Source organism: Schistocerca piceifrons, chromosome 1, assembly GCF_021461385.2.
Source record: "Schistocerca piceifrons isolate TAMUIC-IGC-003096 chromosome 1, iqSchPice1.1, whole genome shotgun sequence".
NCBI classification, from domain to species: domain Eukaryota; kingdom Metazoa; phylum Arthropoda; class Insecta; order Orthoptera; family Acrididae; genus Schistocerca; species Schistocerca piceifrons.
The window spans coordinates 805,223,589-805,249,024 of record NC_060138.1 but is presented as its reverse complement, the minus strand read 5'-3'; the positions used below and the strand labels follow the sequence as shown (position 1 = coordinate 805,249,024).

The window sequence follows — 25,436 nt, the reverse complement described above, 5'->3', positions numbered from 1 at the left end:
TAAGTAGAATTAAAAACTGTTTTGCTTACTAATGTGATGTGCGTGCACGTTATTTACGACGCTTATTGCTCCTTTTCACATGTTTTGCAAAACAACTGGCTTTTCCTTCGAATGACAGCAACACTTGCAGTCGAACCGCTTCAATTCCCTTTCACTGGGGAAAGTAGACGTTCCACTTTCAGGGTATGCTATCGCTGTAGTACAAGTACTACATGTTTATAATGAATTTACGTATACTTCAGCTTGACTACGTAGTCGATATGATAACGCACACTAATGCGTCAGGACACAGAGGTAACCGGCTAGAATCCTAATTGTCTAATAATATTTCAGCGCCAGCATCTAACCCGTAGCACGATATGCAGTTTCTAATCGTCAGACTGCATCGTCTCAATCTGCGACCATGAACCTCGATGGCGGAGTTAGTTTTGGTTGTAGAAGTCTGCGTTTTGCTCGTTCAAGTATCGTTCTACCTCGAAAAGCGGCTCATCGTCATTTTGGAAATGCCTGAAACGCAATGGCTTCCTCATCCGAAGAAATGGGAAGGATTCACTGGGTGTCACGTCAGGACAATACAAGAGACAAGGCAAAATTTGACAGCCCAAAGACGCGGCGTTTGTGGCTGTCTCGTGCAGAGTGAGCTGGGCCGTTTCAGTGTCGCAAAAACTACCTCCTCGGACAGCTTCCCGCAACGCTTTGCCTTGGCGGACTCTCTTAATCTCGTCAGCAGTTCTGTGACGGTTTGCCCCTTACAAATATAATCTATTAGAACAACACCATGGCAGTTCCAGAAAACAGCATCACATTCCACAATAGGGTATGAGCCTTCACCTTTTTCGTCGATGGTGTGTCCTCAGGTTTTCCTGCTGATTTGTTTCTTCGATTTGGGGTTATAGCATTCACCCAGCAGTCGTCCTTGGTCATAAGGCGTATAAAGAAGTGATCTGCATTAGCGTTACACAGCAGCAACATCCCTGCTGCTGCATCGTTTCGTCAGGCTTCGTGAATGGGTGTTTGCAGTCGCGGCACATCAGCGGGCGGCGACCTTTGTCATGTTCGAAATGTCTTGCAAGACTTTGGAAACTTATATGTCATTAATTTTCACTTTTTCCCCTCTAGCCGTGGTTGTAAGCACACGGGCCTAAACTTCTATTGCTATTCACAGTGCTTCACAGAGAGATGGCTCTCCATTCTTCTTCACTGAAATTTATTTGACCACATAGGTAGTGTCACCTAAATACTGTGTGTGTTGTAGCACTGTTCCCCTTCCACTTTATGAGCGGTTTGTACCATTTTGTTTTGGTTCCTCCAGCGACGTTCCGTGGTTCTGTACGCGCGTGTTTCAATGTGTACCAGGACTGCAGAGATGTAGCCACAAAGAAACAAGAAATTGATTAGATTACACTATTTTTTCGAGTTGATCATTATGACTAACCCTTGTACTGAGTCAAATACCAAACCTCTTTACAGTCCACAATGGTGCTTCTGTTGACTGTGAACGTGGAAGTGAGGTTCTGCGGCCATCTTGACGGTATTCTACATAGGATACACTCTGAGCCAGTACCCTCTGTTTGCTTTCAGTTTCATAAGCACCCATAACGCTAAGCTGAGTAAGTATTCATCGGTCATCCAAATGATACAGATAAACGCTTAACACACTATGCCGGAGAACGGAGACAGAGCCAGTTTGGTGCATTACACAAACGGACGTAGCAGTGCGTCGTGGTGCCCATGTTTCTAGTAACGACTACGAAACGCATTGGGATAATTTACAGCAATAACATTTGAGTTTCCTTAAGCCTTGGCAACGGTTCTGCTTTGCCTGCAGAAACACTCGGTGAACCTGATGCACATCGAGTCGCGGTCGTCGCAAAGGTTCCCCAGCCAGTATGAGTTCATGGTGGAGTGCGCGCCGGGCGGAGACATCGGCGGCGCCGTCACCAACCTGCGGCAGAGCTCCGCCTACTTCCAGATCATCTCACGCAACCACAAGGACAACAGAGGTGAGTTGCCCGCCAAGTGTCTTCTTAAAGTAAAGTTCTGGCACAATCCCATACTTGAAAACACAATTATTTGGCCATTTGTAACTACATAAAACAGTGTGCTGGACTGTGATTCGAATTCGGGTTCCTACCTTTTGCGGACCAACTACTAAAAACACCTTTCTATACGTGTAACTTGTTGCAATGTTAGATCTATTGGGCAAAACATTCAAATATAGCACAGATACCTAAATCTTCAAAAATGTTCTGTCAAATACATTTGCATTTACATAACTGACAGTTTGAGACCCTCTATTCACACTATAGATCAGAAACGAGGCGAGTGCAAGTGTAATGTTGAGGTTTGCATACACTAGAAATCAAGGCGTCGCTGTTATGTCAGTGCTACACCGGCTTCCTTCCTTCCCGCTGTAATTCCGCGAGTATGAAAAGCCTAAGAACGGTGACGCTGTCGTCGGTTCCTGGTCGTTGACTCGTTCTCTCTTACTGAAGTATGCAAGAGAGTAGGGCTACTCGTGACGTACAGTATGGAAGCTGAGTCCAAGGTCGTACTGTTGTAAAATGGCACTGACAGAGCGGAATGACCGATCGCCGGGATCGGATGGCGTTTAAAGAAGCCATGTTTTGTGAGACTGTGGAAGGTGTAATATGAAAATAAAACACGGCAGTGTATACATTACAAATAAAATGCCCTCTATGTGAATGCAGAAATCCTTCCACGGAACAGAAGGAGTTGTCAAGGAGAATCTTTCTCAGTTTGTTTTCGAATTTTACTTTGCTGTCTGTCAGACATTTTATATCACTCGTTAAGTGAAGAAAAATTTTTATTGCAGCATTGTGCACCCCTTTCGATGCTAACGACAACCTTAATGTGGAGTAATTAATGTCATTTTATCTTCTGGCATCGTAATTACGTAGATAATTGTTCCTTCTGAACTTCAATGGATTATTTACAACAAATGTCATGAGGGAATAAATATACTGTGAAGCAGCAGCCAAAAAGCATAATTCCTTAAACATATGTGTAGAAGATGATCGTGGGTGAGCACCACATATTGTTCTCACAGCAAGTTTTTGCGCAATGAAGACCCTCTTTCTTAAACATGAGTTACCTCATAACACTATTCCATATGACATATTGAACGAAATATGCAAAATATGTCAACTTACTGATTTTTCTCTCCCTAAGACATGGAATCTGATTTTTCTCTCCCTAAGATATGTAATGATTCTAAGTGTAAATGTGGCTGAACTAAGTTGTTTTAGGAGTTCCAAAATGTGCTTTTTTCAATTCAAATTCTCATCTGTATGGACACCTGAGAATTTTGAAGTTTCCACCATATGTACTATTTCCTAGCCATGTGTTAGTTACACTTTTCATTGATGTAGTATCCCTAGATGTGTGTGCGTGTGCGCTCACATGACTACATATATTATATATATACATAATACTTATTTACTTCGTAAATTTTGATTCGCTAAAACCAAACTCTCCCTCTCTCCCCATAGGGTAGGGTATGAGAGAGAGGAATTAGAGTTTTGCAAATGTTGACCCAAATACTGTATTAATTTTTTCCGCAAATTCGGATAAGTTTTGTTTGTTTCGTGGTCATGAGCCCACACAACTTTTAATTATCAAACCCCATTCTACGGGGAGAGAGGGAGAGTTTTAGTTTTAGCGAATCAAAATTTACAAAGTAAATAAGTATCTTTTATTTATCCGTAACCATTTCCCACGCAAAAATGAGAATATGGATTTTCTTGAATTACAGATCCAACTACCAAGAATCAAAACAAATTTTTAAGACACAATGTACGTAGTTTTTTATGTAGAATCTGATTCTGCAATAAAAAATGGGGGTCCTCATTTGAAATTTTGAAGTTGCCTCCCACCACACCCCCAGGGGGCAGGGGTGGCGGGCTAATTTTAGCGCCAGAAGATGTCCTCCTCGAAAATAATCAACTTTGGATTCTACACAGTTTTTCGTGTGAAGTTTATTTTTCGAGTTATTCTGGTTTGTCAACTTAAAATTTACACACTGTATATAAACATTACAATGTTTAATGCTAACCAGTCAGGCATTATACTGGTATATAATATAATAATCACGTTCCCGAACGGTTGGTATGCAGAGCCAGTGCCATAAGTTCTCTGTCGAACTTATTAACCTGTGTTCTCGCTCTCCTTTCTACGCTGGTTTTTGTCCACTTGCACCCGGCAACGGGCTCAAGTGACAAGTTTCCAGTTAAATGGGCTCCGATCATACGGAGAGGGGAGTTTGGAGACACCGCTAGCGAGTTTACAGCTACTATACGGAGGTCATTTATGATCTCTAATTCATACAACTTTTCTACATAGAAAAGGATACAGAAAGAAAATAAATAATGAAGTGATTACGCTCACACGGATGGCACGTGATGTAACAACGCAAGTGTTTCAGCAGTCTATGTTGCCAGTTAGTATTCACACTTACAAGTTGCAGACTTTATGTTCTGGTTTGAGTTCCAGTAAAATTTGACCCTATTCCTTCACGTGAATTTCTGTTTTTGACATATTACAAAAATTCTGCAGGTCATTTTTTCATAGGTGGATGTGACAGTCGGTTCCTTCATTTACTATTCTGGCGACACAAAAGAACAGCACTGAAGATTTTGCAAACTGCCTTCAGCACTGCCCCTATGTCAGCGAGCAAAGCGTCACAGTGGCTGAGATACAGGAACTCGAAACTCTCACGCAAAAGGAGCAGGTTTAGATTCCACTCTAGCTATTTAATTACTTCATTAGCATGTTGGCGAGCTTTCTTCAACACTGCCCTGGACATTCCCCCACCCATCATAGTCTAACCGAGCTAATGCTCCGTTTCTAGCGTCAGTATCTAAGGACCTCATCATCAGACGGAAGTTAGAACCTAATCTTCCTTTTTTTCGTTTGTAAAGATCAGAACAAAACGGGACATTAAACCTTGCCCTCGCTTCGCACTTATGTTAACATTTCATTCCATGTAATAACTGTTGTCCCATTTTCGACATAGTTATTGGTAGTCATTTGAAATGCGAGATCAGGCTCCTTCGGGATCATCCAGTAGAAACGTTGGAGCAAATTAAAGTACGTTAACCGAGGATTATGCTTGGTTTCAGATACTGTTCCTTGGTTTCCACGCCGTATCCGTGACTTGGACAAATTTGCCAACCAGATCTTGTCTTACGGAGCCGAATTGGACGCAGACCATCCCGGTTTCACTGACCCAGTGTACAGAGCACGAAGGAAATATTTCGCCGATATTGCCTACAACTACAAACAGTAAGTAACTTTCGTCAGTGAAATGTAGGCCTTAACGTACAACATTCATTTGAAAAATGTTAAAGTATACCATTTAAGACACAGGTTCAAATCAACAGATACTATAATCTGCGGAGACTTCCAGTTGTGAAAACAGCTTCCAACTCGCAGAACTGCAAGCTCAATATCTGACTTCAAGCTTCAAATAACTACCTCAGTTGCAACTTCCAAACACACCCTCTTTTCGTATAGCTGAAACGCTTTGTGAACCTCAAACTGTTTGTCATGCTGTTGAAGATATGGCAATACGCATCAACCGACGTTGCATCTAATTCACTGCTCTGATTGTCTCCAGAGCAAACGTGGAGGCAGAACGAAACACTTCCCGTCAACTGAAAAATTCCGATTTATTTCTAATCATATCCATGAATATATGTGACAAAATAGCAAGCTGATTTCGTCGTATATATTCTCACTCATTTAAGGAACTTTTTCATAGTGCCAATGCTTAACAGATTAAAAAAAAAATTCGTTAAAAGCTTTTGTCTTAATTTCGTAGCCGAAATAAACTGTTATCTCTCACCTGCTATGGTTTAACTTACTGGTCCTCATTTTAAGTTTCTGCCTATTCCTCAGTTCATGTATCTTAAATGTTCGGTATACAGAAGAAGCTATAACACGTGAATCAAAATATTTATTTCCATAATGCAGAGAATTGGTGAGCAGTATGGTGCTTGACTATTTTATAATAGTATATAAGTTTATTTCGGTTTTACTGCCTTCATCAGTACATGTCCTGACGTTGTAGACGGACATATGTCAACTTGGAGTAAACTGTTATAGCCAGCCGTCTGTGGTTGTTGGATGCAATTTTTTTTTCAGAGACGTTTTAAAGTTGTTCGATAATTTTCTGTTGCACATATATTATAATACGTTTTTTATTGTTTGATAGGGGTAGAAATTCGAGTTTGACAGCTAGTTGTTTATTCAAAGATACTTATCAAGTATGTATGAGTAAACAGCTAGCTGTAAAACTTGAATTTCTACGACTGTCAAGTAATTAAAAGCGTATTGTAATATACGTCAACAGCAAATTATCGAACAACTTCGAAATGTCACTGAAAAAAAAATATTGCATCTAACATGTACAGACAGCAATAATAGTTTACTCATTGTTGACATATGTTCATCTACAACGTCAGGACATGTCCTGATGAAGGCAGTAAATCCGAAATAAGCTTATATACTAAAATAAAATATCAAGCAGCATATTTCCTTGGCCTACCAGTTCTCTGCATAATGTCCTACTATGATATAATATATGCTGCAGATCACACAACAAAGAAATATTTATTTCCATTCCTGTCAGTGAAAAACTTAGACTTTTGCCAACAATAATAAGCTACCGAAATAAACTGTTATCTCTCACCTGCTATGGTTTAACTTACTGGTCCTCATTTTAAGCTTCTGCCTATTCCTCAGTTCATGTATCTTAAATGTTCGGTATACAGAAGAAGCAGTGTGATGTGGCAGCCCGCAAAACGATGTTTAACGTCCGATCCTCACCCGGTCCTATGATTGTCTCGGCTGTTTACCTACCTTTAGCACTACTTTGGGATGATTCCAATTACACATTGGTCGCGTTTCTTCATAACTTAGTTGCATAACTGATTTTCAGGCAAGAATGTGTTATCACAAATATAACCGCGTCTAATACGATAATGCGGCTTTCAGACCAAACTCCAAGTTTCCCCCACTTTTTTTATTGTTGTTCATTGAAACAATTTCTGATATTTTGACAGTTACTTAAGATCCCGTATACCTTGACGTGTGTTGGCGTCGAGCGTACAGCCGTCACTGATATTTCTGTGCGCTGTTCCTTCCAGTGGCGAACCTCTTCCTCACGTGGACTACACTAAGGAGGAGACCGAGACCTGGGGTAAGGTGTTCCGCGAGCTGACCAAGTTGTACCCGACGCACGCGTGTCGTGAGCACAACCACGTCTTCCCGCTTCTCATTGAGAACTGCGGTTACCGCGAGGACAACATTCCTCAGCTCGAAGATGTCTCCAACTTCCTCAAAGGTAAGCAGCCCATTCCGTGCATTATTCTCTAAGCTGTGAATAATTTCATCAAAATATACTCAGTGTTTCACTCTCGATGACTAGCAAAGAGATACTCAAGGAAAGAAGTCACTGAACATCCGCTCTGGCCTATCCAGTCAAGCTCGTACCTAAACATTTTCGTTGTAGGTGCACTGCCGCAAGCTCTGAGTCACAACGGATTTATACACATAACATACAATTATAGACCTCATTTATGTATCAGGTGTGTCTTCTTCAAGCCAAAGACAGCAGACCTGTACTCTAGTGACAGTGTGATCGGAATTATAGCTCAGTCGTACTTTTACTGCGAAATATTGCTACATCACTGCACTAGTATTTTCTTGCCACTTGAGCTGTAATGGAAATAACTCATCGCTCCTCTTTCTTATTTATTTTAAGGGCCCATATGATAAAGCTCATTTGCACTGCGTTAGTGACGCGAAGATTACTATTTGACGATGTTACGTATAAATATTTTGCTTAAAACTGTACCGCTTCTAGCGAGTTTTAAATGCTGTAGTTACGAGTCCATGCAATACGGGATATTTCTGGCTTGTTCTATTCAGAGCATTATGCGGTTTACCTTCATTTCATTTGAACTGCACTATTTGATGACGTTATGTACTGATGTTTTGTCAGAAAAAATCTCATAATCAGGTTTATTTGATTCACATGACTACTGGGCGTCTTTGCCTTTAACGAGAAACTACAGTCATATCGAGAAGAACTGAGGCTATGTGGACATAATTGTGATTTGGGGATTTTCTTCGTGCTACTGTACAGGACCACCTACAGATATGGAAGGCACTCTTGGCCAATTTTGTTATGAACCTACCTTCAGATGTCACGTTTACCCAAAATTATGATTGTCTTTTTGTGTAATATGGGGCATTCCAGCAAGATAATATTGCGACATGGCTACAAATGTCAGCAAATGACGAAGAACGTGGTCTAACTACGTTTCAAAATACTTCTCTCGCCTTTAAATTCTCCAGAAGTTATTCCAGCTGAATGTCTATAGGAACCCTCCGTCCAAGGAATACCACGATCACTTACTGGTGTGATTTCGGGTGCTCAATCGAGCCGACTTGCTAGTTCCATTTTTTCTGCACGGTATTTCGACAACCAACCTAGAACTATTTATGTGCGTCGCTATTCGAACTCCACTCAGGAGTTGAAGCATTGTGGTTGAAGTCTGGGAAGGAAGTACGCATAACAACACAGGTCGCAGCACCTGAAGAAATTATTAACCTTAATTTAATTTATTGGTGGTGCGTTTCGAGCTGCTAGTGCTCATCTTCAGGCATTGAGGCAGTAACATATCATTTCTGATACTAAAACTAGTACGTAGATTATGCATATTTTTTGTGTTGGCTGGATATTCATTAGGTCAGATTGTATGGCTCCCTACATAGAAATAGAAAAAGTGAATGGTATAATTCTAACCACAAATACGTGCGAATTAGCAAATATTTTTCTACATAATTACGATGGTGACTATGCAAGCACAAATTACGTTTCGCAACCCTACAATGTTGTTGGTGTTGCAGGACTGCAGTGCTGACCTAAGTATACAGCAGTAAAACTACTGTAGACTCTCATAAGCACATGTAAATTACAGTAGTTTTTCTAGTAGCCTTGGTCACTTAATATTGTAACGCCATTACCTGTATGCTAGGTGTGTTGCATATCTATCGGACGTTACTCCATTTCAGTCGCTTAGTTCGTATATGTGATCAGTGTCTTACGGGATTCCACTAGAAACCAGAAGTGGTGAACAGTCTCGAAACTGATTGAGGATGTATAAAGGGTGTGTAACCTATGGAACATTTTTATTCTACATAATTTCCTGCTGTCTGTTATTTAAAAATAAACATTATTTGTAGAAATTGTCAATATTTAATTCAGGCTTTAATCGAGAACCGTTTATTTGTAAACTAAAAAAGAGGGACATTGTAGTTAAAAAATCAAAAAAATAATAATAAATGTTTATCATATAGCGCTAGAAAACATTATTTCAACAACAAAAACGTAAAATAAAAAACATACCTCAAAACAAAAGCACAAACATTGCTTCAATATTTCATTGAGCTTACATAAAATATACTATTATTCATAAACGACATTCACATTTATTAGTAATAACAGGGAATGCTTGGCTTTGATCATGATGGAGACTTTATATCTGTGCTTGTCAACTGTACTACTATCAACAGTAACTGCTTCGGTCACGTAAAACTGCAGAAGTTACGCGATCAACTAATTTATATTACTTATGAAACCCGATTTATATTTTGTAAGGATATACAATGCCCAATGGACTAACGCTGAACAATGTACGTTATGATTATGAGCAAAAGAAACAAAAAACAAAGACAAGCCGTCGGCTCCCGGTTTGTCTCTCACACATTTATTTGTGTGTGTTTTCCTACCAATGCTACCAATACTAACGATAAACCTACAATGTACTACGTCATTTATGTAGTGTACAAAGGCCAACGAACCGTAGTTTTGGTCGGGCGCAACTGTAGTTAAGCGTGACGTGTGGCGCTTGTCGGCAGACTGCACGGGCTTCACGCTGCGACCGGTGGCCGGCCTGCTGTCGTCGCGCGACTTCCTGGCCGGGCTGGCGTTCCGCGTATTCCACTCGACGCAGTACATCCGGCACGCCAGCTGCCCGCTGTACACCCCCGAACCCGACGTGTGCCACGAGCTGCTCGGCCACGCGCCGCTCTTCGCAGACCCCGCGTTTGCGCAGTTCTCGCAGGAGATTGGCCTCGCCTCCCTCGGTGCACCTGACGACTACATCGAGAAGCTTGCAACAGTGAGTACTGTAGCTATCCCACTGGCGCCAAGTTTGGTATTCTGTGTGGGGCGGGCAAAACTATGGGTTTACCAAAAATGCAACACATTACCATGCCTCGCCTCGTATGGTGTAGGAAAACCTCGGGCATTCAGGACCACGTCTAGTCGTCTCGCAGTGGATAAATACAGGTCCTGTATGGCTTTCAAGAGATTTTTATTTCATTCTTCCTGCAAAATAGTGGTAAGCTCAATTAACGATGGTTTAGGTGGATAGGAATCACGCACTCGTTTCTCCAAAATAGACCATAAAGGCTCAATGATTTTGAGGTCGGGCGATTGTTGTGGCCATCGGAGATGCGACAATTCATCCTCGTGCTCACAAAACCAGTCCTGAGCGATGTGAGCTGTATGGACAGGGCCCATGCCGTCTTGGAACACAGCAACACCGTTGAGAAACAAACATTTTACCATGAGATGGGCATGATCTGCCAAAATGCTCACGAAATCCTGGACAGTAATGCAGCCTTGCAGAATAACCGTTGGACCATTGAATACCGTGATATGGCTACCAAAATCGTCACTGCGCTCCCGCCAAGTTCCGCTCCTCGTATGTAAACTTGACCAGAATCTGGGAAGAGTGTGAAACAGACTCGTCAGACCAAATATCATTGCTCCATGTCCGGGTTTCACGGTTTTGACACCACGTTTCACCACTACAGGTATTTGAATCACTGGTGTGGGACTCTGGAATTCTAGCTTGTCCTGCAATTCACGCCTTATGGAGCTCCCTTCGTTTTAATCATACAATGTAGGCTTTCACGGCTGGTGTTGTCTTCAGTTGAAACTTCCGGGATGACAGGCCGTGGTCGATGTATAAAATTTCCACCTAACGTTTCGTATCCATCTGCGGGACACATCTTCTGAGGTCGTCCGGCTACTGCCACTGAGGCTTATTTTTTTTTTAATAGAGGTGGAGCCCCTCCACGCCCACACCGGCATGATGGCCAACACAAAAGGTCTACTGCCATCTCTGCATAAGGGTTAGTATTCACTAAAGTGAGGTGTCGCAGGATGTGGGTACTGCGATGTTTGCGTACGTCTGGTTAGGATTAACCATTAATACGCGCTCATCTGGAGATAGATTGGTCGAAATCTGACGAAAGGTAGCGGTTTGAAGGGCAGAGGAAAAAAAGTGCCAAAGCAAGAGCCAAGGGAAAAAAACCTCTGCGAAAGTTAGGTCGGGCGGCAAGAGCAGTAGCGGTTGTCTTGCTGCCTGCGATAGGTTGTGCTAGGATAGGCTTTGTTAGTAGTGGGTATCGTGCATGTCGATACCTTGACGTTGTGCGTTTGTGCTGCTCGGCGGCTGGCACTGGGTGCTGGTACAGAGTCCTCGTTCAGCGTCCTGCAACCTGCAACAGTTAGGTTTGTTATCGGTCTTGTGTCCGATAGGTCATATACCGGAGGCACAGTGTGAGGGAGTGTTGGCAGATTGTTCGTGCGTCTGTGGGCGAGCTCGTCGGTGTCCCTGCTGTGGCCTGTTGGTCGGCTCTAATAGCAGCTGGTAGTTACCAGTCAGTGTTGCTGATATGCAGGGGCTTACCGGCGTTTGTCGCTGTTTGCGTATGTTAGTTTACCATAGGTGGTTATGCCCTAGCTAGCAGTGTCTTTGGTCGCTTGTGTTTCCACCTGTGGTTGTGGACACTGAGGCTCCAGGTACTCTCGCATTTATACAGCGCATAGAGGGCACCACCATTCGTCACGTGATGCCGACGGTATTCCTATCTTTGGAAGGCGTCATCATTCTCGATTAAGAGTGATCGATTGTCATTCTGCTGGCGCAACGTCGACATCCATATTTTCTCTAACTTTAAAACTTCCTCTTTTCTATTAAAATTGTTATGGTGTTTGTGAATCTCTATTGCTTCTCTATACATGCGCACATGGTAATGGGATGTTCGTGCTAGAACACTTGTCTCTGCATTTTGTTTTGGTGTTGAATCAAGAATGCGACATTCAATTCTGCAGTGACTTTTGCACCTGTCGTCCTCTTATTTTTCGTCACAGTCCCCTTCAATGGTTTTCAGAAAGAGACAATTGGAAAAGAAAGTTTACATGCAAAAACAAATGAAAATGACCTGCTGTTAATTACTTTTGCGTTAAGTCAGAATATTGTGGTTAGCTCAGCATCTTTCCCCCACAAACAGATCCACAAAGGCACCTGGATTTCCCCAGACGGTGGCACCATCAATCAGATAAATCATCTGCTGATAGATGAGAGGCACAAGAAATGTGTGATGGATGTGCGATCATACAGAGGAGCAGATGCAGACACAGAACACTTCCTAGTCAGCCAAATTACGTTTACAGCTGTGCAACAAAATGAAAAAGAACGTGGCCAAGAGACAGTTTGATATAGAGAAGCTTAAGGATCCAGAGATATGCCAGCAGTATAACATTAAAGTGTGTAACAAGTTTGAAGTATTGGCAACAGACGACGCTAATAATATAAGTGTTAACAAGCAATGGGAAGAAATAAGGACCTCTATAACTGAAGCAGCTGAAGAAATTCTAGGAGAGACAAAGCTAACAATGAAGAAGAAATGGTTCAATGAGACATGTGAACAAGCTGTGAAGGCAAGGAAGAGAGCAAGGGCAGTGTACATGCTGGATAGACAATGTGCGGTACAGCAGGAAGCACTAAAGACCGTAAGAAGAGAAACAAATAGGATTCTGAGAACAAATAAAGTTCATGAACAATATGATTGATGAAACTGAAAAGGGAAATAAAATATCAGACAGCAGGAAAATTATTTCAGATGTTGAAAAGTGAGGAATGGCCACAGAAACAAAGCTTTAGTTATTAATAGTAAGGATGGAAATATGCTAACAGACAAGAAAAAAAATTCTGAATAGGTGGAGAAAATATTTTGAAGAGCTGTTAAAAGCTGAAGATCCAAAGAGTGTCTTTCCATGTGAGAATAATACAGACTGTGAAGGAGAAGCTGCAAACATCTAAGTGATTCAACAAGATGTAGAAAGAGCAATGAGGAAACTAAAGAATAATAAGGCATCAGAGAGGATAGGATAACAGAACAGATGTTGAAGGCAGGAGGGGAAACTCTTCAGAAAGAGCTACGCTATCTCATAAAAGAAATATGGGAAGAAAAGGAAATCCCAGAAGAGCGGAAATCACCCGTCATTCTTCCACTGTGTAAAAAGACCAGTAATAGGAATTGTAACATCTACAGAGGCATTTCTCTCCTAGGTGAACCTTATAAAGTTCTATCTTTAATAGTACTTGAAAACCTTTAGCCATTTGCAAAAGATATTGTAGGAGAGTACCCGGCAGGCTTCCAGGAAGGACAGTCAACCACCAATCAAATATCCGCCATGAGGCAAATCTGGGAAAAGTGCTGGTAATTCAACCACCGATCACAGGTGACATTCGTGGACTTCTCAAAGGCTTATGACAGTATCCACAGATTAAGTATGTACAACATCCTGAGAGAGCTTGGTATACCAATGAAGTTAATAAATATGGTCAAGGTGTGCACAGCAGAGACAATAGCCAAAGTCAAATACCAAGGGAGCTGTCCGAGGAATTCCATATCAGAACGAGTGTGAGACAAGGTGATGTTATTTCACAACTATTATTCAATCTAGCCCTAGAGAAAGCAATCTGAGAAATTAAAAGAGAAAACAAAGGGGTGACGCTAAATGGTAGGACAGATTTATTGGGTTATGCAGACACTGCAGTTCTAGCAGAATCAGAGGAAGAGACAGCAGAAACTGTAGAGGACCTACTGCAAAATGCAAGTAAGATCGGGTTACAGATTAATGCGGAAAAGATCGAGGTAATGGAGGTATCAAGAGAAGCCCCTAATGACATCCAATTACAGGTGGGGATATGGAAATCTGCTAAAGTGGAAAATTTTAAATATCTCAGTACATGGTTCAACAGGCAAACTAATTTAAAACAATATATTGTGAAAGGGTCTAAAACTTATTTCAGTCTAAAGCAGATAATGTCATCCAAGAATCTGTCAATTAAGACCATACATAAAGCATACAATGTCGTGATAGTGCCAGTATTGTTTTATTGGACAAAAACCCTAAGCACAACAAAGAAGGATGCAAAAAACTTGCTGGTCTTCAAAAGAAAAATTATGAGAAGGATCTTTGGACCTGTCCAGGAAGGGAGCTCATGGAGATGTAGGAAAAACCAAGAATTATATGAGGTGATGAGGCAACTGAATATCGTTCAAAAACTGAAAGTGTGGAGAATAAGCTTGGCAGGCCACATTGCTAGGAGAACAGTTACCTCTCAGGCAAAAGCCATACTTATGGGAAAACCTGATGGTACCCGTCCAATCGTAAGATCCAGGAAGTGATAGGAGGATGAACTACAGAAAGACCTCTGCCAACGAGGAGTCTGTGACAACTGGATACAAAGTGCACAAGATCGCCATCTGTGGAGGAGCATTGTGAGGTCGGTGCATGATCTACAGGGTCCTTGATCACCAATTTGATGATGATGATGATGATGATGATAAAGAACAAGAATTAGATGAGGAAATTGTAAATAATGTATTTTAGAAAATTATTAAGTGGTTTTTTTGCAAATGTACTCTCACTAAAGTTTGAGGAAAAACTGTACATACAGTTCTGTATAGTAAATGGCATAACACCATCGATAAATATAAACTTTGAACAGAAATCTGTTGTTAAGGCAGAATAGTCAATATTTTTGGGTGTGTCCATTGATCAGAAATTGAATTAGAAGAAAATGATCTGCTGAAATGTTTGAGTTCAGCTTCTTATGCTAGTAGGATTATTGCAAATTTTAGTGATAAACATACCAGTAAATTAGCACTATGCCTGTTTTAGTTCACTGCTTTCATATAGCATCATATTTTGGGTTAAATCTGACTGTGGGCACAGAAAGAGGTGAATTAAGTTGCCACAAAAGCCTTTGGTCATTTACCAAATAGAATTAAGTCTGGCAGATAGCCAACCAGAATATGAAAACAAATTAAAAGAATTTGTGAATGACAACTCCTTCTACTTAATAGATGAATTTTTAGATATGAAGTAGTAATTATAAAAAAAATCATGTAAAGAAACTTACATTAAACTGACATGTTCCACATCATTACAAAGTGTAGTATTCATGATCTATGGAATAAATATTAATGTAATGTAATACAGTCATCCTGAGCATTTTCCAGTTGAAAGGGGTATAGCGTATCAATTGTCATTTTGGCCTCACGATTGTGAAGCAGAAAGAATGGTGTGAAACATGTAGTATCTTGCTTCACTGGGCATTATTGTATACATCTCTCTCTGTTCAACATTGACGTACATTGAGAGCACATCTGCCAACTCTTATTAAAGCAGTCTATGAGACCATTAATTTGTCAGTGGTAGACATTTCCCATGATGTGTATGATGTTGCAAAGTGAGATTACCGCTGATACTAGTCATGACAATAAAGCTTTTTCACAATGTGGTCAATGCAGACTATTCTCCATTGATTCCCATTTGTTGACTTCAGGAGCATCCCAAAAAAGTTGTTACCAATTCAGTGGAATGGCACTGCTAAAGGTAGACTTGATACCAGATGTCCTGAAGGTAATTGTGGCACATGCTTTCATCACTGGCACTCCTAACAGTAGCTCACATAGTGCACATCAGATCAGTAGTGATCAACAATATCTGCATCTGATTCTGTCTAGAGCCTTCATGAATTCAGATGACCAGACGTTGGAGCATCATGGATAAACTTCAGGATACCTCACTCTAAATGAGCTGGGATGACAAGCAAATATTTTCACCCTGCTGGATCATATTTTCTCTTGTACAAAGTTCTGTTAATTAATTTGAATTCTCCTTTGGTCAGTTCTTCACTCTTTAAGGTTTCTGTGGTTTTCAGCAATGCTAGATCTTCTCTTTGTTCTATATATCATTTTTTAATGGTGCAACTACTGAGATTTTATCCATGCTGCTGGTTGGAGTGCTGTATAGTTTAATGGCGTTACTTTGAACTCGTAGAGGCCATCAGGAGGTGTGAAGGCCGTGATTGCCTTATGAGTGTCATCAACTTTGATTTACCAGTAGCATGTCTCCATGTCCATAGTTGAGAAATACTTTGCATGTCTCAAGAAGCCTAGGGTGTTATCAATGCATGGCAGTGAGTAGACATCTTTCTTTGTGATTTTGTTCAGTTGTCGGTGGCTTATGCAGAAATGCCAAGTGCCCTCCTTCTTCACAAGGACCACTGGAGAGGATCAAAGACTACCTAAGGTTCAATGATGTCATCTCACAGCATCTTCTCCACTTACTCCCAGATTATCAATCATTCAGCGAGTGACACCATATTTGAGCAATGGCTAAAAGTGGGTGATCCTCAGTGATGGTATGGTGTTTTATCAAGAGCCATTTAGTCCATTCTTTCTCCACGCCAGATACGTAAGCATATGACAACTGGCCCAGATCTGCTAACACTCACTGAACCTGTTATTTGGTCAGGCCAGATCCCATTGGGAATTTAGTAGTAGCTTCCTCCCTTACGTTGTATGTAGTGGAAGTAGAGCATGATTCTTCATTGATGGCTAATGCCCATTCCAGACTGGTTCGACTGTCCCTGGTACATATACCTTTAGGGATAAGTTGTGGCTGCTCATGACAATCAGTTCTCCTAGACAACCTACAGGGCTTATCCTCATCACTGGCAAGTAGATTTCTTTTGTGCCTATAAGAAACTTTTTGAAGTCAACAAAAGCTTCACAGTAAAATTGAGCAAACTTTGTTATGCAAGCTTATTGAAATAGCTTCATCACTCTGGAATTCTTATCTTCCACAATCTATACCTGCTTATGATGCTTACAAGAAGTCCCATTAAAGAATAATGTTGCGACTACATTCTAATAAAATAAGAAATTCAAAGGGCTGTTTCCTGATAGGATATAGCTATGGCGTATTAAAGAGTGACCTCATCCAGGATACAGTGATAGTCTTAGACTTGCAGATCAACTACATTCATCTGCAATTCACTGGCATGAATAGAACTGTTGTGATGATTGATGTCTGGTGGGGATGTGAAAAACCGACCGGTTAAAATTTTTGGTTCTTAAATCAACACTTTTCAAAGACAGAGTAAGTTTTAGTCATAAAATTTCCATTGCTCTGAAACATTGCGTTATAATAGAAAATGAGTAAAGTACTAAGTGCTATTTTAATAACAATTTTGACAGAAATGAGCAACAAACACATGGCATAAGAACTGGCACAGTATTGCTGAGACAATTATTTACCTATTACCATGTGTCATGGCCTATTAGATGGTACGCATGTGTATGCAGTGAGCAAGACTTGCCCCATCTGGTTTATATCGTAATTTCTCACTGTCATTATCAGAAATTAGTTGTGGTACAGAATGCACAATTTCCAGTCTGGAAGTATTTAATGAAATGTGGTATCAAAGAAGAACACAGCTCCATTGGCTTTAAAACAATAAAAATGGGTGGAGCCACAAAAAATTTATGACATCATATAAGGAAAATTCATTAATAATTTACAATAAAAACAGAAAGTAGCTGATCTGCTGCATGTGTCCACGTAATATGTCTTTATCTGTTTGTAGTCCTTGAAAACAGAAAAATTAACATGAAAAACAGAATTCGTCAACCTCCATTTTCACTATTTAGCGGTGACTATCTGTAATGCCCAAACAGTGGTGTGATTATCAACTACAACATGATTTTTGAGCAGAGTTTCAAAAAGTTAGAATCAATAGGAGAATTCTGGTGATTTTTTGGTAGTTGTTGGCTGCAACTTGGCTCTGAGTAAGCACAGCTTCCTCCTTTATAGAACGAGCATTTCAGCTCAACTTACTGATGTGTTTCTGATAGCCAAACAAAACAACCCTGGCATAAAACATGCATCCACATAAATCGCACTGTATAGTTGGAGGAGTGCATGGTTATAAGTGTTGGAGGTTTCTTGCTTGTCACTTGGCCCCTTCGTGTCTGCAGTGTTCTTTTTCAAACAAGCTGAGAGCAGTGGATGTAGTGTTCCTCTGCAGTACATGGTCCACAGCACATTCTTCCCACGTTTTTATGTTTATGCCAGTCATCTTCATGATGTGTTTTATCTGGTCCTTGAAGCATTTGAGATGGACTCCACAAGGTCTACGGTCAGAGCAGAGTTCATTAATAAAGGATTGACAGGGATGCCTTGTATCACTCATGTGATGAACATGCTTAATGTTCAAAATGTATCTGACTTTAACTGCATGGACATCCCCAATTCTTTTATTAACATCTTGTTCGCAGGTACAGCAGTTAGATAAGATGCTTCCAAGTTATGAAAAATGCTCATCCTGCTCAAGTGTTGTTTCTAGGATAGAGATATTGAACTCTGGGAGAGTTAATCCTGGGGCACCTTGTGTTAGTGTACCTTCATTTTCCCACATTAATGGTAAGACCAAAGCAATCAAATGCAGTTTTAAAGCAGTTGATTGGCTGTTGTGATTCTGCCAGTGTTAGAGCAGGAGATGTAGTGTCATCAGCATACTGTAGTTCTCTTTTAGTGTTCAACTGCTAATCACTTTATGAGAGAAGCATCAAATGGTGGATGGACTAAGTTTTCTTTTATTTCACTGTTTAATTTAATGCTTTAATTTCATGTGTCTTGAAACTGAGTTAGTCAAAATTTTTCAATCTGTGTTCCATTTCTATGTGTATTATGGGAAATAATAGGAATAAAAAACCAAAAATCATTTATTTCAGAAACCAGTTATTTTGAGTGATTTCAACAGTCAGGTAAAACTGGTACTGAAAAAAAGCAATATAACTGAAAACTGGTTGTTTCAATGATAACTGCCATTCCTAATGTGCGGTGGCATAGTAGTGGTTGAAAACTATTATTCTTTCTCTGTAGTAACATACAACTTGCCCAAAGTGTCACAGTGGACACTTAGCATTCTGTTTTATTTTCTCAGTGTGCTAGCACCATTTGATAATTTCCTTTCTTGTTGTGACAGCCTTTACCAGAAGAACTTAGCACACATCTTCTGTGATTCTATTTATCAAGTGTGAGATTTTGTCAGCTTCTGTCATATCTGGATTCACCATGTGGCACAGAGACAACATTCTGTATGCAAGACTATGTCATTTGCCCATGTTCTTCAATTATTCTTCTGTTAAGTGAATGCTACTGACTGTCACCAAATGTTTTCCTCAGGTCAATCTAGAATTTGTCCAACCTATTGAGCTTCTCTTAATTATTCTAAAATCAATGCAGTCTGTACCATCACAGTAAAAGTACACATTTGCCAAACACGTCATGTCATCCTACATGTTGTATTTGATGACTCAGTGTCAAACCATAAAAACAATCAAATACGAATATGAAGGCAGAGTCATCAATGAAATACAACACTTGGCACTGAAAGCTTGTTTATTACTGCCACCAATGTACTGCCAGAACAGAATTGAACCCATTGGTGGCTGGTGCTGCAATTTATCCAAACATTAAATATTCCAGAAAGCTGTTGTTTATACAAGTATCAAATATTCCAGAACATACAAACACTGCTAAAACAGGAATTTTAGAGAACCTTCAAGAATTAGTAAATACTTAATGACAAATAACTGTGGATGAATGAGTTTGAATTACCAACCCACAGCATGCCAGCTAGCAATAATAACTGTTAACCATACAGCAGTGCAACTCATGGTGATTACATCAACATTGTTACTGTAGGTGACTTGAAGGGGCCTGAGATACATGAGTATATGAAACCCTCTCACCACTTCAGTGCACTAATACTTTCAGAATAATATCAGTCAACTTACCTGTTTGTTTGTACAGGGCATTAGCAGCTGTTGTATCAAAAGTTTCTTAATGCTTGTACTGGATATGTAACCACTGAAAAGCATTTTTCTGCATCATGATACACATTTCATTTTATTCACTAAAATCATCACTAGAGGTAGTGTTTTCTCATCTGTTTCTTGCTTACAATGATATGATGTCCGCATGCACATTTCATTAGAATTTTCCTCTTTGACACTGTTGCTGTACATAAAAGATAAAAGAAAATGGGAGAAGATAAATGGCACACAATGTAACAGAATATAGTTGACAATGGTGGCGAGCCATTCACATAGCCCCATTCCCTGCCTCACCCCTCACAGAATTTCATCTTACCTACATACTGTATTTTTGTGAGCTGACTGGACTGATTCCAGTTGCTACTAACCAATATTACAGTCATAGAATACTAAGTTTTTATACTTCTTGAAGAGCACAATTTTACATTTCTACAGATTCAATGAAAGTTGCCAATTTTTGCACCATTTTGGAATCTTATTAACATCTGACAATATCTCTGCAACTGTTTTCTTCAGATTGCACTTCATTATAAATAACAGCATTATCTACAAAATGTCTGAGGTTTACTATTGATATAGCCTGCCAGGTCATTAACATACAGGGAGTTTCAGCACACCACTGACTGACTTTGAGAAATAATAGGTCACATAAAGATGATCATCTTTTGTTAAGCAACAAGTTCATTTCAGTCCATCATTTATGAGATAAGGCATGTTCATAATGCATACTGCCACCTAGTAACATGCTGCACAGGTCCTAGTGAGTTGTTCTGTGGAGTCACATCAGTCCTGTCACTCAGATTTCAATGTATCTTCAGTGGCATACATCTTATTAGTACTGAATTCATGTTTTGTGCTATTAGAACTGAATAAAACTTGGAGTATGGATTTGATCAGTTCACTGACAACATTTTGTGATATTCTGAAGTGAGGGAAAGTGGAAGAACAGCTCTTTGTTTCTAAGAAAGATGATGCCATTACAGGAGACACCCCACCATAGTGTCTTTTCTGCAGTACATGGACTCTTATGAGAAACAGGGAGTTTGCATCCTCAGCATGTTGGTTGTGCTAGATGAGAAAACAACAGATTTTGAGGGTGAAGTGATCTGTAGATTCAGCAAAGACTCTTCAAGCAGCACATGTGTGCTATGGGAACAAGGCATGTATCTGTTTGGAGGTTACTGCAGGAGTTCAGTCTATATGCATACTATCTTCACTCACATTGTTGTAGTTTGTGCAGTGGTTCATGCACAAAGAATGAATGATGCTCCCTTCCACACACATTTTATTTACAGCTGATGCCTTCTTCACACATGATGGGTATTCTAACAGCATGGTCAACCACATCTGCGACTATGAGAACCCACATATGCACATGTGGATGCTGTTAGATTGCACCAACAAAGATTCTCCACAAACATGTTGGTGGGAATTGTGGATAATCATCTTCTAGGAACTTTAATACTGCCACCTAGAGTAATTGGGGCAGCTTACTCACAGTAACTGCAGACCACACTTCCAGAACTGCTGGACAATCTACTGCTTGCTGCATGCAGAGATCTCTGGTTACAGCATGATGGAGCCCCAGCATACTTCAGTGTGTGAGCACAACTGAACTGTCAATTTTTGGGAACAGTGGATAGGACAAGGGGGCTTGTTGTGTGGCCAGTGCATTAACCTGACTTGATGGCCCCTTGACTACTTTCTTTGCAGACATGTCAAGAGTATGGTTTACATTACTCCAATTGCCACTATAGTGTAGGTGATACCCAAAAACACTGATGCATTCCACCAAATCAGATAGAATCTTGGTGTGCTCTCCAAAGTTGGAATGATATTGAGATGTATGGAGGCTTAGGGCAGATTGTTTGAACCACTCATATAAATCACTGGTAGAACAAGCCCAACAATAATAAATGGTAATTTTTGTGCAACTGTATTTATTCATTATTATAATCTTAAGGATGTGCTTAAGACTGTGAGCCCCCGCCCCCTTCCCTCCGATGTTCCTCAATAAAAAAAGATGTTTTTCTCTGTGTGACCTATAATTTCTCAAAGTTTGTCAGTGAGGTCCTAAACACCATATAAAATTTGAAGGGCAAGGATTCAAATACATCTACTTGAGGAATGCCTGAAATTAATTAGATATCTGTTGATGACTCTCCATCCGAGATAACAGACATTGAAATTTTTATAGTTTGCATCAGCCAGTTTAAATATTACAAATCCCCATTCAGTGATATTATGAACACAATAAATAAATTTCAGTTAAAAACATCTAATTTCCAGAATTTGTTTTCTGACTTATCTGATGTTCTCTTTTGATTTTTACTTATACTTCAGTATTTCTGAAAGTGTTCTGGGCAAATGCTGTATCCATGATTGATATGGGGTTGTGTTGGTCTATTCATATCTGCCTAGCTTTCACACCCTTAAAAGCAGTCACAAATCTGCTAAAGGTAACTAGAACTGTTGCATGCAGTATCATGGCAGCATGTATATTTCATGAACAAACTGCTTCTGCTGTAAGCAATTGTGGAAGAAAAATGAAACTTCTTGACAGATGGTACAAGGTGTAAAGGAAGATTGTTACCTCTAACAGAAATGCTGCTGCCATGAAACTGAGTGTCGACATTAAGGTCAGTCTAAAAATCTTAATAACAATGAAAAAAATACCAGAGGAACCAGGTAAATGAAACATTCAGAGTAGTGTTGATACTACAAAAGTTGTAAATTAGGTGAACACAATGAAATCGCTTCAGTTGTGCAAAACCCTGTAGTGTTCAGCAGCGGATACATCAAAGTGGACAAATGGTTCCACTTTGACAGCATTCACTATCATAAGATGCACTTACATGTGAAGAGCAGCAGGAGACTTGCACTATAGGTGCTGTATTCTTGTAACAGTGAAACTTGGTTCAGGATCTGTAATCGTCCAAATGGCCATGTCATGTTTTTAAATATGTTCTATGATCATACTGAAATGAGAATTTAAGTGCTAAGATTTTCATCAGTACTTGGGTGTTATGGCTCTTGACATGCTTGTGAAAAGCCACAGTTGCATATCAGTAAAATAACAAAACTTTACAGGTCAAACAAAGTAATAGAAGCAAAAACTGTTGTGATTTTTTTGTCACTAATATGACCCTGCATAAAGTAACTGTATGTGTAATGCATTTCTATATGACAAGGTCAGTAATGGTTAAAGAGGGAGGAGAGGGAGCAACAAGCAAAAGAATCCAAAGCATTTAGACTTTACTAGCACTATGTAGTTTTTAGTTCACAGGATGTGTAATTTAGTTATAAATCATGCTAACAATAGTAATAATCACATGTCATAGCTGCTGTCCATCCTATCTCCTCTACACAGTATTATTTTTTCTACATTTCAAAATTTTCATTTAAGGATTAAGAAGTTTACATTATTTTCTGGACAGACAATACTATTTTTACACCATATACATCAACAGAATGTTTCTTTGCATAGCAGTTATAACCCCAAATGCTGCTTTGTGAAAACTGCAGCGTTATATGACAAAATGTATATGATGATGATGATATGCCTTTGTTATATTTGACTGTTTGATCAAAATGTCTGTATGTTTCAACATATAATGGTGAATTCCTTCTTTGCCTGAAATCACTCAATATTATATATTTCACTTTCTATAGAAATGAGCATATAGAAGTTTTATGACTGACTTCATCATTAGTGAAACAGACTTCCACAAGTGATAACTGACACACTGCTATAGAACTAGTGTGATATTCCTGTCTTGTGATACATAAGGTGTTAAACTACTGCCCTATGTCATATGAGGAGAGAGGGGCTGTGGGGCAGACCAGCACATGTAATGAGTTACCTGGAAGACTTGTTGAATCTAAACAGTATTCCTTTATTTTTTTGTTTTAGTGTTTCTGGTTCACTGTTGAATTTGGTCTGTGCCGTCAAGACGGTCATCTAAAAGCTTATGGTGCTGGTTTGCTCTCTTCCTTTGGAGAGCTGAAGTACAGCCTGAGTGGAAAACCAGAGCTAAGACCATTTGAACCATCAAAGACTGCAGAACAGAAATATCCTATAACAGAGTATCAACCTGTCTACTTTGTTGCAGAAAGTTTTGAAGATGCAAAGGAAAAAATGATGTGAGTAAAATAAAATATTCATTGTTAAATTTATAATTACTGGCCACTATTTAACATCAGAAGGTGAAACTCTGAGTACTGCCTCTGAGTACTGCTGACAGAAACACATAAAATTATGCTATATTTTTCTACTAGAAACATTGGGAATTCACTGATCCAGGAATTCTGACTAATAATTTTATAGTTTCCTAGATCAAATTTTCCTTCTGATCCATGTATATAGAATTTAATATATTTTCTAGTTACCTATTGTAACACTACTTTTTTCCCCAGAAAATATGCTCATACAATTCCACGTCCATTTGGAGTGCGCTACAATCCATACACGCAAAGTATTGAAATACTGGATTCAAAGCCACAGATCCAAACTCTGGTGGACAATATTAATGAAGAAATGCAGATTCTAATGGATGCACTGCGAAAATTATAAAGCAGCAAACATAGTTCCTGATCTGTATCATACCAAAGCTATAATATGTAGATAGGTGTGTTAATATTATCACGCAAAGATCGTACATTAAGCATCATGTTAATTTACAGGTTAATTGTAAAAATGTTACCTCTATGTCATGAATACATCACTATTTTGTAAATACTCACTGCTCATTTCTAATTAAAGATTTTTTTACAATTTTTGTCTTATTTATATTTTTTTCTGATACAGTTCCTCAAATCAGTGCTTTAGATAACACACCAAATTAAATTGAGTCCAGACATTTTACAGAGAACACTGTAGCTTACCACACATGAAGTAATCACAAGGGAAGAGAGAAGACTTCATTTCTACAACTGCCTTCAAATGCTGTACTTACCATCCTTTTACCCATAGTGTTTGGCCCATAATTGTCAGTAATCTGCCTATGAATTTTGACCATTTCCACATCTTTTGCACACACAAAATGTGGTTAACACAAAAATTGGATTTTTCAATTAACTGGAACATTTTAAATAAAGATAAACAAATGTAAATGTACAGAAATGCTTCTATTTGGTGTTTGTGGGTAGCCAGTAGATACAGGTATTTGGTGTGCCTGTACAGATTGCCAGCCACAACACTGCACCAGCCATATTTAAAAACAATAGTTATTAGTCATATATGAAGACCACAAAGCAACATAGTGAGGCATTTACATCCAGTCTGATTTTGACATATTATATGAAAGGTGCCAAGCTACACTGAAATAATGACTCCACGTTAAACTGTA

The 25,436-nt window shown here is 39.5% G+C and overlaps 1 protein-coding gene across 1 annotated transcript in view; it reads left to right on the top strand.

Moving 5' to 3' along the window:
• Positions 1-24,862, top strand: part of LOC124713953 (protein henna) — a 40,618-nt gene extending 15,756 nt beyond the window's left edge. The window contains exons 3-8 of the mRNA XM_047242985.1: positions 1,829-2,003; positions 5,142-5,304; positions 7,170-7,366; positions 9,949-10,211; positions 24,002-24,231; positions 24,505-24,862. Of these exons, the coding sequence (XP_047098941.1) occupies positions 1,829-2,003; positions 5,142-5,304; positions 7,170-7,366; positions 9,949-10,211; positions 24,002-24,231; positions 24,505-24,661 (1,185 nt within the window). The 3' untranslated portion in view covers positions 24,662-24,862. The remainder of the gene's footprint in view (positions 1-1,828; positions 2,004-5,141; positions 5,305-7,169; positions 7,367-9,948; positions 10,212-24,001; positions 24,232-24,504) is intronic.
• Positions 24,863-25,436: the final 574 nt, after the last annotated feature.